Raw genomic sequence first — 15,303 nt, 5'->3', positions numbered from 1 at the left:
CTTGTCATTCTTGGCTCAAATCCCTTCAGGCAATCTTAGTTGTCTAGAAAACATTACAAATGCCACATATTTTGTGTATAGACCCAGTACTGATTCGATAAATACCCCCATAAGTTGTGCTTTTAGCCATATAATAATTCTAAACTAACAGTCCCCAAAAGAAAAATGGTCAATGGCCCACATTTGGTTAGAGGAGGAGGATAAATTTAGGCTAGGATTACCTCAAAAAATAAAAATCTTTTTGTCAACATCAAATATTACATTGCTCAAAGTAATGATTCACCTGGATTGGAATTGCTTAAAGTTACGCATGCACATGTTCCTTTTGTGAGACTATTTTCTTGGTCTGCTCTTTCCAAATGAGCATTAGGGAAAAGAAAGACTATTTTGTTGGTCTGCTCTTTCCAAATTAGCATAAGGGAAAGGAAAGGTATCTTCTTCTTCTTCTTTTTTTAGGTGGACACAAGGTCCCCAGATTTACAGATGGGGTTTAGAATCAATGTTCAGCATATTCAGTGAACCACTACTGCTTGAATTTGTATTAACAGCCCAGTTTCTATTCTTGCACCACTATTACAAATCATCTTGACTCATTGGTATCTCAAATATTTAAACTGACTTTTTTTAATAAATAGTTTCTACCCATGTTATGTGGGTCCTTCAAAAGTGGAGTATCTGAGTTGGATACTCAAACAGCAGGATAAGGTATGGATAAGAGACCTGCCTTCACAAGACTTGAAATCCAGATCCATTCTGTTTTTAAACTGTTGAGCTATCAGTTATTTAGAATTTTAAATGAATATTACCAATTGGGTTGCAAGTCCAGCTTGCTTGATATTGTTGGGGCATCATTTGAACTTGGCTATCTTTTTTGAACAGTAACACAAGAAAATTTTATTAGAACCACTGAAAAGAGGGAAAAATGAGAATAAGCAATGTGGGAAGAAGAGAGATCATTGCATTCACCCCTAAAGATGGCATTAAGGAAGAAAAAGATCCAACAACCCAATAATTCCTCCTTTTTACTTCTAAACTATAGGCAAACCCATTGCCCAAGACGGATCCAACTGTTGAGCTTATGAAAGATCTCTTCCACAGATTCCAAGCAATTGCTGAAGTACCTATTGTTTCTTCCTTTCTAGATTGACCACACCACTACTAGAAAGGAGAGACACCATATAAATGCTTTCCTTTTGCCTTTCTTTTGTCTGTTCTAGGCAAGGTAGAAAGCATCAATCAAACATGGTGCAATCCATAACATGATTATCTTATGAGTTCTGACCAATCCCTTGCTGTATCTGTCATGAAAATTTGGGTTTAGGGGATCTGGCGTACCTGATCCTTGCTGTATCCATACTCAGGTACTGTATTTTTATACAATTTCTCCAAGAAGATAGTCATGCATGTGATTTAGCAGTGGTAAGAACTTTTCTTTGGCTTACTTCACCAATTTGCTACTGAGCCATTGAATTGCCTATGGATGCATTGGTAACTTTGAAATCTTTTGCCAAAGAAGAAGAAAAAGGAGGAGACAAGTTTTATTCTTTTGTCAGAGAAGAAGAAGGTTACAAGTTTTATTCTTTTGCCAGAGAAGAAGGTGACAAGTTATATTATTTATAGGTATGGTTAGGATGTGTTTGGATGATGCTTGTAAATGGGGTTAACTGTAAATGATTTACAGGTAAATGGTTTATAGTCTGTGTTTGGATGCTGAAAATTGCCTGTAAATGCTTTTCTACGGCTTGCAGGTTTTGACCCTTCCACTTTCATGCCTGATTAAAGTTCTCCTCTGCCCTTTGAATTTACAGATGCGGATTGGCTTGTTACCCGAGGTAGATGGTGGAAAAGCTATTTTATTTGATTGCATGTGTTATACTAATGTTCTGCATTTTTGGAGTCATAGCATTTCCAGCAGGCTTATGTTTTTTAATGCTGTAAATTTCAGGTTGTATCGTGGTGATCCAGTGCTAAATCCTCTTACACCTTGGGATAGACCTCCATTGAAAAACATTTTCTGTATATATGGGATAGATATGAAGATTGAGGTAATGTACTATTTTATTTGAATAATAATTATTTCTAAATTCTTCTTTTTAAAAAAATTGTAATTTGTTATGGCTGAGCCAATTGTGGCACTGCATCTGTCTACCCTGACATTCCTGAGTTAATTTTTGGATTCTCATTGGGTATGAGCGAAGTTTGTGAGTGTTTAACTCCTGATACTGTAAATAATAAGTATCATGGATGTGAAGACTGGTGGAGGCAAGTTTTTTCAGCACAAGGCTTATTGTGAAAAGCATAGCTTGGATCAGAAAAAGAAGGTCATATCAATTGCTTTTGAAAAATGAATATCTTATGATGCATTGTCTTTCATAGGATAAAAGTCTTATTTTACAATGCATAAGTTTATTTCCCCTGCCTCATCTTGGTTTTTATTAATTTCTACAGGCTGAGAATCTTCAACGTGGACCTGATGAGGTCCGCCGCATTAAGCAAATCCGGGTCAGTGAGAATGTACTATAATCCACATCTTGTCTGTTTTCTCATTCATTATTGGATCCTCCTTTTGGGTTTCCTTTCCAGCACTTCCAACTCTCAATTATACTCTCTTTCCTTTCCCTATACATCCATCTGCATTTCATTTCTTATTTGAGAGTTTCATTTCATGTGTTGCAGCTAGCAAGCCAGAGCTACCTGTTGAGATTGCAGGGCCTGCTACGCACAATTCGAATGGAGAATGCTGGTGACGGCAATGATGGCATTGGCCTGGAAGCAGCAGAAGATGGACAGGTAGTGTTATCTCAGGGTCCGCCAAGCACGACGACACCAGTGATGACTGGCGCAACCATGACTTTGTATTATTTGTGGAACCTAGTGTTGTGTAACAGTTTGATTGAGTTAAACTTTAAATAGACTGTTGTTAACTGTTTTGTTGGTATTGTGTCTTTCATGATTGATTGTTTCATGAGTGGATTGAATGAATGAATTAGTAGTTTAAATAAATATTTTTAAAAAAAACGTTTTTAGCCTCAATTTGTAACTGAGGCTTGAATTTAGCCTCGGTTGTTGATAACCAAGGTTGAAATTCCTGTGGCTAAAGGCTTTAGCCTCGGCTGTTGAGAACTGAGGTTAAAAATAGATTTAGCTTCGGTTGGAGGCAATTGAGGCTAAAATTCGGATTTAGTCTCAGTTGAAAACAATGGAGGCTAAAATTTTGATTTAGCCTTATTTCGAGAAAATTGAAGCTAAAAAGGTTTTTAGCCTCACTTGAAGAACCGAGGCTATAAGCTAAAACCTTTAGCCACAGGGATTTCAACCTCGGTTTGGATAACTAAGGCAAAACTGAAGCTAAAGGCTTTAGCCTCAGTTTTTAACCTTTTTAGCCACAGTTTTGAACCGTGGCTAAAACCCCCTTTTATTGTTGTGTGGTTTTTTATTTTTCTTTTCATAATCGTATATTGTGACACTTATATGTGAGATTTCATTATTTTTGTAATTCTTTGCTTAGAGTATGATATTTAGTAAATTGTGTTTCCATAATTGTTTTATGTCTTGATAAATGATTTGATTGCATTAATATGATAGGATTGATTGAAATGATGGGAATGAATGAATAAATGATGATAGAGGCTAAATAGTGAAACATGCACAGATTTATTCAAACAAATATTTAAAAAATAAAAATAAAAATTGAACGCTTCTAGTTCACGGTTTATAATTGAGGATAAAATATATTGTTAGCCTTGGGTTGGTAGAAAACGAGGTTAAAGAAGAATTTATCTTTTGTCGGCATCAACCGAGGCTAAAAAGGAGTCTAAAAACTAGATATAGTGAGGTTAAAAACTTATTTAGCCCAGCTGATGCCAATAGAGGCTAAATCAATCTTTGACCTTAAAAACTGATTTAGCCTTGGTTGATGCCAATAGAAGTTAAATCAATCTTTAGCTTTAGTTGATACCATCAGAGGCTAAATTCATCTTTGGTCTCAGTTTTGCCTCAGTTATTTAAATCAAGACTACAACTTTATGGTTAAAGGCTTTAGCCCCACTTGTCGAGAACTGAGGTTAAAAATTGGATTTTACAGCCGAGGCTAAAATTTGGATTTGATCTCGATTGGAAACAACCAAGGAAAAAACTTCATTTAGCCTCCGTTCAAGGAAACCAAAGCTAAAAATGTTCTTTTAACCTTGGTTGAAGAATCTTTTTAGCCTCGGTTGCCAAAACTAAGTCTAAAAGGTTCTTTTAACTTGGGTTAAGGAACTGAGGCTAAAAGACTTTTTTAACCTCGGTTGTTAAAATCGAGGTGAAAGCCTTTAACCATTGGACTTTTAGTCACAATTTGGGTAAGGCAAAACATAGGCTAAAGGATTTAGCCTCAATTTTTTAACTTTTTAGCCATGGTTTTGAACCGATGTTAAAGGCCTTATTTTTGTAGAAATTCGAAAGAGACGTCAACGACATTATGGTTTTTTATTCTTCATCGATCTTCACCTCCACACTTTTTAGTTTGCAAACGAGTTTATTAAAAGCATGGATGTGTTCAGAAAGATCAGATCCTTCCACCATCTTTAAAGTGTACAACTGTCTCTTCAGATATAAGCGATTGGAGTGCGACTTCATCATGTAAAAGCTCTCCAACATCGCCCATAAGCTTGCGGTAGTTGTCTCATTAATCACATTGTAAAGGACATCATCAACTAAGCACAATTGGATGCACTTATCACTTTCTAATCTAAGTCATCCTAATCATCCTTCATCTATTCAGGATGTCTCACTTTGTTAAGGAGTGTCTGCTACAGCCCTTACTGAATCAGGAGGGCTTTCATCTTCAACCTCCATAATTCAAAATTATTTTCCCTATAAATATCTTTATCTCATACTTCATATACGATCTCTTCATACCCTTGTCTTAAATTTGATCTAAAATTACCGTAATGTGAAAACTATGCTCTAATACTACTTGTTGCACGTAGCCGCCACACATTAGGTATGGAAGCAACCTTAGAATGATTCAAACACGCAATAGGAAAACAAAAATGGCAAGTAATCACAGAGAAATACAATGATTTTATGTGAAAAAACCACGGCACCAAGTGGCAAAACAATCCACTACAGTTAAAGAATTACAAGAGATAGACAACTTACAGATATGTAAAACCATCATCTCTTAAGACAAATCCCTTCTCGAAACCCTTTTGCTCTCTCCCACATTCGAGTGTTAACCTATGTCCCATTTTACAACTGTATATATAAAGCCTATACATAATTAGAAACAAAACCGTGCACTTACGCATAAGTTGTGCAAAACTTTGATTGAATCGTTGATCGAATCGACAACAATCGAGGACCATCGATCGGATTGATGCCACCTTCTATCGAATTGAAAGTGTCCAGAAGTGTCTAGAGAGCAAACTCAATTTTCTAGATTTTCTCAATTGGATTGAAGCTAATTTCGATCGAATCAAAACTATCAAAATCTCTCAAATGAGTAAACTGCATAATCTAGGATTTTTCCATTCGAATCAAACATGATGTCGATTGAATCAAAACCACTATTAAAGCACAAGATTGAAGACACCCAATCAACGCCCATCCGTATTCAACAGTCCAAGCTACAATCTCGATACTAGTCGATCCATGTCCTGGCGCACATGATAATTAATTAATGGTCTCGAATCTTGCAATCGACATACATTGCCCTGAGTACCATGTCCAGGACACTAATAAGAACTTTCATTGACAGAGTAGCATCTCTTATACACACCCTAGTTCAAAAACCCAAAACCTCAACTCGACTCCACGTCCAAACGGGTCAGGTCGACTCATAGACACGTCGACTCGACCCAATACAACTTGATAATTAATTATTATAACTGGGAAATATTAGGAATGCTAATATGTATTTAATTAAGACAGTTACAGTTGTACAAATAATATGAAACACAAATAAAAAACACCAACATCACCACCTACTATATACAGACATGCACGTACATGTACAGTACTTGCATACATAGTATCAGTACATGCATACACGTGCATGAAGATGCATTAGGCCTGGAGTATCTCATCACTGGATGTAAACTGTTTCCCTCCCTTTTCCATTCCATGAAAATCAATGGTAGCACTTTCCTCTTCTGCTTCCCTCTCTTCCTCTCAACAAACACTCCCAACTCTTCTTCTTCTTCTTCAAATTTAATTCCTCCTCAATCCAGTTCAAAATTCAGGTCATGGAACCGGGTGCAATTGCCGCCATCCAACACTCAGCGCCGATGAATCCACTCATCCACCCTGCTCACTTAACAACAATTCAAAACAATACATCCACCTTTCATTTCAGCAGATTCTTTGGCCTATGTCCTTCACCCTCTTTCTAAACCCCTCCCTCCGTCTGACAATTCGCCTCGCAAACATCATCTTCTCTCAGCAACATCTCTACTTCTGATAACGGAGAAGAACACCCAGACATATATAACTGATGAGAAGAAGCATAAGAGGATGATATCCAACAGAGAATCCGCCCGACGGTCTCTGATACGCCAGAAGAAGCATCTTGACGAGCTATTGGTGCAGGTCATCCAGTTCGGGGACCAGAACTGCCAGCTTATTGACAAGCTGAACCACATGGAGGACTGCCTTGACCGGATCGTTGAGGAGAATGGCCTACTCAGGGAAGAAGCTTCCAACCTCCTTCAAACTCTCTGAAACATGCAGCCCAAAAATAATCCTTACGCCATTTCGAAAGATACAGAAGAAATCCCATGCAACACAGCGTATCTCGGAGCCAAATTATATCAATAAACCAAACCTTCATCACTCCCATGGATTTGCTCCACTGAGATGGCTCCCCTTCCTTTTTTGCCTTTTTTCTCTTATTTTAGAGTCTATGGAGTCGCCTATAATAACTTCTCATCAAGTACTTGAATGTCACAAAATATAAGGTTTTGGATTCTGGAAGCATTATTCCATATATAATAAAAGTGCAGTGTAATCTGATGTCACACACACACAACAAAAAAAAAAGTCTTCGGGTGTGTCTGCAGTTATAAATATAATAGAATGCTAGTCTCTTGTATATGTTCTTCTCTTCTCTCTGCACAAAGATCTCATGGCTTGTAGAGCAAAACAGGTGAGAATGATGTTGCCACCTGCTCGGTTGATGCACACGGTAAATCCATCATCGCCCTCTCCTCATAGACCATTTTGAGCACCCTGGGTGGTTTGATCATGGGAGATGGTAGGGAGCCTAGGGATTCCTCCACTGATTCCATGTTGTATGAGGAAGAGAATCGGGTGTATCTCTGTACACACTATCATATTTATAGAGAAAATAAGGAGACTAAGAAACCCTAACCTTAATGGGCCTATGGGCTAGGAGCCCAATAATAACACAAAGACAGGCCCAATCCATCTCAATTATCCTAACCAATGTTTGCGATATTGACAATATCAGCCGATATTACACTTCAAATGAAATCAGTAGAAACTCACGAGACTTTTCAATATCGACGATATTATCAGTGTATCGCAATGTATTGATGACTGCCCAGCTGTATTCTTGATATATTGATTCCAATGGCAACACTTAAATTTTCTTTTAAAAAAATAAAGTGAACCAATTAAAATACTTAAAATCACCTCTTTTGTCAAATATTCCACTCTTAATTAATTTTTTAGATTTATAATTAATATGAATTGATTTTGAATCTAATTACATCACTTTATATGATAGCGCATAATTTAGAACCTTATACAAAGAGAACTTATTGTGTACACTTCTTCTTTTTTTGTGATTTTTTTTTTTTTTAATTTCTAAGCATATAATATTAATATCTTTTTTATCCTCTCACGAAGTTTTAATGAAAAATTCAACTAATTTTTTATTGTTTTCTAAAATCAACAAAACATTACACAAAATATTTAATATTTTCCATAAGTGATATTCCGCATTCCAAGGGCACGTGATACATCCGTCAATACCAAAATTGAAAACACATTCACTGGAAATCCAGATTAAGAGAGAATAACTAAAAAAGAAGTAATAAATCCATTAGGTGTACTAGAATGGAGATAAGAAGTGTGGGGCACGGTCCAGTGAGTGTATCCTTGATGATGGGCCACCTTGATATATTTCCAAAAATAAGGAAGATCCAAATCTCGGGTGGACCACACCACAGGAAATAGTGGTGATTGACCATTAAAAACTTCTTATAGCCCACAAAAGTTTTGGATGAAGCTGATGTTTGTGTGGTCCCTTCATCTAAATCATTGTGACCTTATCAACAGGTTGGATGACAAATAAACATTCCAGTTCTCTCAAAAATGTTTTTAATGGTGGGTATTCAATCACTATTGTTTTCTATCGTGTGGTCCACCTAAGTTTTGAATTGCTTCATTTTTGGAATCATGCCTTAAAATGAGCTTTAAAAATGGATGGACGGTGTGGATATAAGGCACATACATCAAGGTGAGCCCCACAGTCAAGGATCCGCCCATCTTGGTGGATCCAGGGATCCATCGAAGCCGCAGTCAGAAGTGTGGTCAGAATTAGAGTGGGCCACCCTTGTCTGGGGACACACTCCAATAACTTTTTAGAGGGAGAGGTTCCAGAGCTATGCTGACATGGCAATAAGAGATATCGGCCGTAGTGACGGCAATGGCGGCAATTGTGGGTATAATCCATGTCAGAGGCATTACTACAAAAGGCAAAAACATCTGAAAAGGCTTTCCACTAAAAGTGGAAATGGCGCCGTGATTTTTCCAAGTGGATCGAGGTCAGGTACATTCCGCGGGAAATTTTGTGTTGGATCCAGGACATGTACCAGTCACATAACTATGATTCCATGTCCCAAATTAACCCTTCAAATTTCATTTTCTGGGAACTTTTGAAACTGAAATTCATGGAAATGATTTCATATTTTTAGGGTTTCATGGGGTTAAAGTCAGAATCTCATGTAAACCAGACAGCAAACAGAAATAAAAGATAGCAACGATGGAAAAATAAGGTTTTATCCTCATCATCATCTAAGCGTAATAACAGTTCTCAACTAATTGTAATCAGCTGTATGAATCCTGTAGTATGTTCCGCTATATCAAGGACCGCATTCTCAGCTGACTAATCTTTTCTTACTAGCTCCACCACATTTATTTTTTTTTTGCACTTTCCTTTTCACTTATCTGGTTCAAGCCTTCAACTTGAACCAATTCGCTCACAGCTAGTGCAGAGTTGAAGGCTTTAAAAAAAAAAAAAAAAAAGGAAGGTGCAATTTTCTGATAGCCGAGGACGTAGTCCTTGATAGAGTAGAACAGTGATATAAGATTCATGCAGCCAACTAAAATTAGTTTGGAATTGTGATTAGACTTAGATGATGATAATGATGATAGTTTTCTCTTGAAACCTTATTTTTCCATTGTTGCTATCTTTTATTTCTGTTTAATGTTTTGTTTTCATGAGATTCTGAATATAACCCCATAAAACCGAAAAAAAAAAAAATTTGAAATCGTTCCATGAATTTCAGTTTCAAAATCTGCTGAGATTCGCAGGGTTAGTTTGGGAGATGGAATGCTGGTTGTGTGACTGGTCTTAGCATTCCCCACTGAAGAAGACAGATTCCCGCGTAATGAACCTGTCCGGGACCGCTCCGAAAATGACAAAAAGCATTGGTGCCATTTTAGATTCTAGTGGAAAGCCTTTAAAGATGTTTTTAATTCTCATGGTAAGGCCCCTGTGATGGATTATAACGACAATTGTCCGTATATCGTACAAGCTCTAGAACGTTCCTCTAAAAAGTTACTGTTGTGTGTCCCCTGACAAGGGTGGCCCACTCTAATTCCACCCACACTTCTCTTCATTCTAGTACGCCCTGTGTTTGAAGTATCTATATATATTTATAAGTTTTGCTGGCTGGAAATATGGATAATACCGTCAATTTTTTAAAATGCAGAAAAGTATTGGAAAACCATGGGAAAAATGAGGAAATTTTTAAATAAAATTTCAGAAAATACTAAAATACATATATTTACATATTTAAGAATCAAATTATTTGTATATTTGATAATAAAATAATTTGTATATATATTTAGGAATCAAATGATAAGTTTCTCTTTAATAGGGCCTAAAAGCATGTAACATTGACTCAAGGAAAAATTGAGAAAACAGGGGAAAATGGTGGATCCATCCGTTCATCCAACCATCCATCCATGCATGCACATACATACATAGGCATGATCCATTCATCCATCCATGTACAAACACAAACACATCTCTCTATCCATCCAACTAGCCATCCAATCATCCATGCATGCATGCATGTATGCATACATATACGTACATAGAAATGTGCATTTCATAATACAACCATGCGCCCATAAAAAATTAAAATGAAAATTTTTTAATAAATAGATTTTTGGCGATATCAATACATTGGTAATATTATTGAAATATCAATGATACACTAATAATACAAGTGACACCTATGTGCATGCATGCATGTATGCATACATATACGTACATAGAAATGTGCATTTCATAATACAACCATGCGCCCAGAAAAAATTAAAATGAAAATTTTTTAATAAATAGATTTTTGGCGATATCGATACATTGGTAATATTATTGAAATATCAACGATACACTAGTAATACAAGCGACACCCTAAATTTACATAGTTAAAAATATTGGCGATATCAATACATCAGCGATACAAGAGACTCACATAGTCGAAAACATTGGTGATACATTAGAGATATCAATACATTGGCAATACTAAGCACTCCCTAAATTTTCTGATGTTATTAGCGTTATCAGTATTGCTGCTAGTGTTATAGGTATCGCTGAGCTAGAGATATGGATAATATCAAGGATATTTCAATAATATTATGAATACTCTAAACAATGAGTATACCTAATGAAATTATTACTTTTTTTGTTATTCTTTCTTGTAAGTACTTTGTTATGATGTAGATTTCGGTACATATTTAGAAATATCAGAAATATTTTGATAGTATTGGGGATACTCCAAACAATGATCTTGATTTCCAGTGAGTACTTTGTTAGTATCAATGTTTTCAATATCAGCATCGATGGATGTATCACATTCTTAGGATGTAGAAGCATATTGTTTATCGCATGGGAAATATTGAATGTACCTATAATGTTCCGCTATTTACGGAAAATTCTTGAAAATTGGTCAAATGTTTCATTGTACACTTAGAAATCAAAATATTATAAAAACAAGTGCATATAATAAGTTTCCTTTCTATAAAGTCCTACACTATGCACTATCTAACAAAAGTGATGCAACAATACATTCAAAATCAATTCATATCATTTATAAGTCTAAGAAATGGATTAGGAGTTGAAGATTTGACAAAAATGGGATATTTTAAGTTATTTTTCAATTTTTCAAAAAAAAAAAATTTAGAAACCTGAGTATCGCCGTTGGTATCAATATATCAACGATAACTGATAGTCATTGATACATTGTGATAATATGTTAACATTTAAAAGTCTTGCAATTTCTCGTAAGTTTCATTCATTTAGGTGCAATATCCATAATATTAGCTGATATATCGCAAACATTGGTTAGGATAATTGAGATAGATTGGGCCCATCTTTGTGTTAGTTGGGCGCATGACCCATAGGCCCACTAAAGTTAGGGTTCCTTAAGTCTCTTTGTTTCTCTGTAAGTGTGATGGTGTGTAGAGACATCTACACCATATTCTCTTCCTCAAACAACATGGAATGAGAGTGGGGGAATCCCCATGCTCTGTAGCATCCCCCAATGTACTCCATAATCAGATGATGGAGTTACTCGTGTGCATCAAACAAGCGGGCAACGACATCATTCTTACCCATTTTGCTGTACAAGCCATGAGATCTTTGTGTAGAGAGACGAGATGAACATATACAAGAGACTGCATTCTATTATATTTAGAACTGCAGCCACACCCCAAGACTATTTTTTTTTATTTTTTTTTTATATCAGAGAAACACTGCACTTGCACCTGTTACCCATTTTGCTCTTCAAGCCATGAGTTTCAACACAAGGTCACGTGTTCGAGCATATCCCTTGTGGTGCGAGTGTGTGGGGTGTGAGTGTGTGGGAGGGATGTGAGTGTGTGTGTAAAAAAAAAAAAAAAAAGAGTACACTGCACTTTTATTATATATGGATTAGTGCTTCCACAATCCAAAACCTTACATTTTGTGGTGACATCAAAGTACTTGATGAGAAGTTATTATAGGCGACTCCATAGACACTAAATTAGTAAGAGAGAAAAAAAAAAGGAAGACGAGCAATCTCAATAAAGCAAATCCATGGGACTGATGAAGGTTTGGTTTGTTGATTTGGCTCCAAGATATGCAATGTTGCATGGGATTTCTTCTGTATCTTTCAAAATGGTGTAAGGATTTTTGTGCTGCATGTTTCGGAGAGTTTGATGGAGGTTGGAAGCTTCTTCCCTGAGTAGGCCATTCTCCTGTAGGATCCGGTCATTCCAGTCCTCCATGTGATTCAGCTTGTCGAGAAGCTGGCAGTTCTGGTCACGAAGCTGGATGATCTGCACCAATAGCTGGTCAAGATGCTTCTTCTTGCGTATCCGAGACCGTCGAGCAGATTCTCTGTTGGATATCATCCTCCTATGCTTCTTGATCTCATCGGCTATGCCCGGGTATTCTTCCGCATCATCAGAAGTAGACTTGTTGCTGAGAGAAGACAATGCCTGCGAGGTGAATTGGCAGACAGAGGTAGGAGTTTGGAAAGAGGGTGAAGGATGTAAGGCAAAGAATCTGCTGAAATGAAAGGTCGGTGTATTGTTTTGAATTGTCGTAAAGTTAGATGAGTGGATGGTTGGATTCATGGGCTCTGAGTGTTGGATGACTTGAATTTTGAACTGGAATGGGGAGGAATTGAATTTGAAGAAGTGTTTGTTGATAGAAAGAGAAGGAAGCAGAAGAGGCGGGGTGTTTATAGAATATGGAAAAGGCTAGGGAAGTGGCCCACTTCAGCAAAGCTAAGGAAAATGCTATTAATTACCATTGATTTTCATGGAGCAAACAGCTTACATCTATTGATGAGATACTCCAGACATATTTCATCTTCATGCACGTGTATGCATGTACTGATACTATGTATGTATGCATGTACTGATACTATGTATGTATGTATGTAATGTACATGTACCTGCATGTCTGTATATAGTAGGTGGTAACGTTGATGCCTTTTGAGGTGTGTTTACAGATGTAACTATTTTAAATAGATATATTAGCATTCTTAATATTTGTAATTTATAATAATTAAATATCGATCGAGTTGAGTCAGGTTGACTGCTTGTAATATACAATAATAAATATTGAGTCGAAGTACAAAGCGTCTCCCAGACGGTGGTGGCCTTATTTTTCACTGAGGGTAGAGCCCCGTGGATTGCCCACTACTGGAAAAATTCTTTCGATAAGATAAGGGCCGGCATTACCTTTGAAATGAAGTACATTCCCCGGGAGGCGAACAAAGTAGTGGACGGCCTGGCTCGTATGGGCAGTTCCACTCAAACGGATAGGATATTCACAGTCGCCTCAGACCTTTCGCCCCTTATTAGAGGGGCTGGGCTCAATTAGGGGTCGGTTATAGTTTTAATTTTTTCTTGATTGTTAGCGTATAGCCTGCCCCGGCCCGAATGTGTAGTTCTCTGTTTTCTCCATATGAATATACGTCATTATTGAAAAATAAAATAAATAATAAATAAAAAAAGTTGACTACTTGGGTTGAGCCGACTAGTCAACCTGAGCCATCTGGACATCGAGTTGAGTTGGGTTTTCGGGTTTTTGAATTATGGTGTGTCCAAGAGGTGATACTCTCTTAATAGTTCTAGTAAGCTACTTGAATGAACAGGTTGGCACCCATCTTTTAATCTGCTATATCTGAAATGAGGGTGACCCTTGAGTGTGAGGCCCCCCAATGTATGTGTTGTATATCCATGTCTTCTGTCCGTTTTATCACATTATTTTAGGGCATGGCCTCAAAAATGAGGTAGATCTAAATCCCAGGTGGATCACACTGCATGAAAACATGAACACCCACCATTAAGAACCTCCTAGAGTCCACTGTAATATTTATTTGCCATCCTACCTGTTGACAAGATCACACATACCAGGATGGAGGGAAAACAAAAATAGCAACTTCATCCAAAACTTTTGTGGCCCCAAGTAGTTTTTAATGGTAGGAATTCAATTCCTACTATGTGGTCCATCTGAGATTTGGATCTGCCTCATTTTTGGGACTGCCCTAAAATGAGTTGACAAAATGGATCGAATGCATGGATATACAACACATACATCGAAGTAGACCTATGGTCAGGACTCACCCACTAAGCTAGTACCCCAGACTCATCTACTCGGCGCCCCTGAAATCAGCCCAACTAGACATTGTGTATTCCTACTCATGTGTGTGCAAAATTGGGGTCATTCATTAGGTGGGGCTCTTCTGTGAAGGTGGGGCTCTTCAGTGAACAATGCTCCCGCCTGGAAATCAAGCTAGGCCACTTATGAGATAGCCATATGTGCTGAAAGAACATGAAGGGTAAAAAACCATGGTCTATATTTGGGGTGTTTGTTTTTCAGTTTCCTCATGTTAATGCAGGTAAATAAATGTAAATGAGTAATGATTAATTAGTAATATAATCCTAACACTTTTTTTTCTATGCCACAATAATTAGCTTACTTTTTTATACTAAAAGGGAGGTGGGTGCAAATTTTATGTGGGGCCCACTGTGATATATATATATGGCTTATCCACCAACCATCCATTTTGCTAGTTGATTTTAGGGCACGAACCCAAATTTGAGGTAGATCCAAAGTTCAAGTGGACCATGCCACATGAAACTGTGGGTTGAATGCCTAATGTTAAAAGCCTTTTGTGACCATGATTTCCTATAGTGTGGGCCACTTGAGCTTTGGATGCACCTCATTTTTTCGATCTAAAACAGATGGACCGCATGGATATGTCACACGCATCACGGTAGACTCAACATATTTAAATCAGTCTTTTCTGAATCGAGTTTCAAGGTAGAAATAGCCCTTGCTTTCAAACATGGCCTCGTCGACGGCCCAATCTAATGAAAGGCCTACATCTTACATGCATATACTATGTTGGCACGGTTGCTTTGAAGAAAACCCTTGACATTGTTGAGGAATAGCAGAAGCATAGAGATTAATCAAGCAAAGTATTCAAATAGCACAATCAAGCTCAATAACAAAGACTCCTAATTTAATGTGAAAAAGTCCTTGCGGTAAAAAGCCACGGCATAAAG

The 15,303-nt window shown here is 37.2% G+C and overlaps 2 protein-coding genes and 1 long non-coding RNA gene across 4 annotated transcripts; 2 read left to right on the top strand and 1 right to left on the bottom strand.

Moving 5' to 3' along the window:
• The first annotated feature begins 5 nt into the window (after window positions 1-5).
• On the top strand, window positions 6-2,619 carry LOC131255649 (uncharacterized). 2 transcript variants are annotated; one of them, XR_009176220.1, is made up of 4 exons: window positions 6-1,832; window positions 1,946-2,045; window positions 2,199-2,321; window positions 2,449-2,619. It is a non-coding gene; the product is annotated as an uncharacterized LOC131255649 (long non-coding RNA). The 2 variants fall into 2 exon arrangements; XR_009176219.1 differs by lacking the exon at window positions 2,449-2,619 and having other exon boundaries at window positions 2,199-2,430.
• Window positions 2,620-2,730: 111 nt separating this feature from the next.
• Window positions 2,731-6,705, top strand: LOC131255107 (basic leucine zipper 8-like). The gene is made up of 3 exons (XM_058255800.1): window positions 2,731-2,790; window positions 4,545-4,623; window positions 6,341-6,705. Exons 1-3 carry the CDS (start codon window positions 2,731-2,733, stop codon window positions 6,703-6,705), a joined length of 504 nt encoding a protein of 167 aa, XP_058111783.1.
• A 5,425-nt stretch (window positions 6,706-12,130) lies between these two features.
• Window positions 12,131-12,946, bottom strand: LOC131256441 (basic leucine zipper 43-like). Its single transcript, XM_058257333.1, has one exon. It carries the CDS (start codon window positions 12,856-12,858, stop codon window positions 12,301-12,303), a length of 558 nt encoding a protein of 185 aa, XP_058113316.1. The 5' UTR covers window positions 12,859-12,946; the 3' UTR covers window positions 12,131-12,300.
• Between the last annotated feature and the right edge of the window lie 2,357 nt (window positions 12,947-15,303).

Source organism: Magnolia sinica, chromosome 9 (genome assembly GCF_029962835.1).
Source record: "Magnolia sinica isolate HGM2019 chromosome 9, MsV1, whole genome shotgun sequence".
NCBI classification, from domain to species: Eukaryota; Viridiplantae; Streptophyta; class Magnoliopsida; order Magnoliales; family Magnoliaceae; genus Magnolia; species Magnolia sinica.
This window is presented reverse-complemented; position numbering and strand designations above follow the sequence as displayed.

What these genes read in the sequence shown, in the direction of transcription:
- LOC131256441 (XM_058257333.1), bottom strand. Translation starts at nt 12,858, where the DNA reads ATGAATCCAACCATCCACTCATCTAACTTTACGACAATTCAAAACAAT.
- LOC131255107 (XM_058255800.1), top strand. Translation starts at nt 2,731, where the DNA reads ATGGAGAATGCTGGTGACGGCAATGATGGCATTGGCCTGGAAGCAGCA. An exon ending in AAGCAGCAGAAGATGGACAG is followed by an intron (nt 2,791 to 4,544) that starts GTAGTGTTATCT and finishes GGATGTGTTCAG; the next exon opens with AAAGATCAGATCCTTCCACC. An exon ending in TTGGAGTGCGACTTCATCAT is followed by an intron (nt 4,624 to 6,340) that starts GTAAAAGCTCTC and finishes CTTTCATTTCAG; the next exon opens with CAGATTCTTTGGCCTATGTC.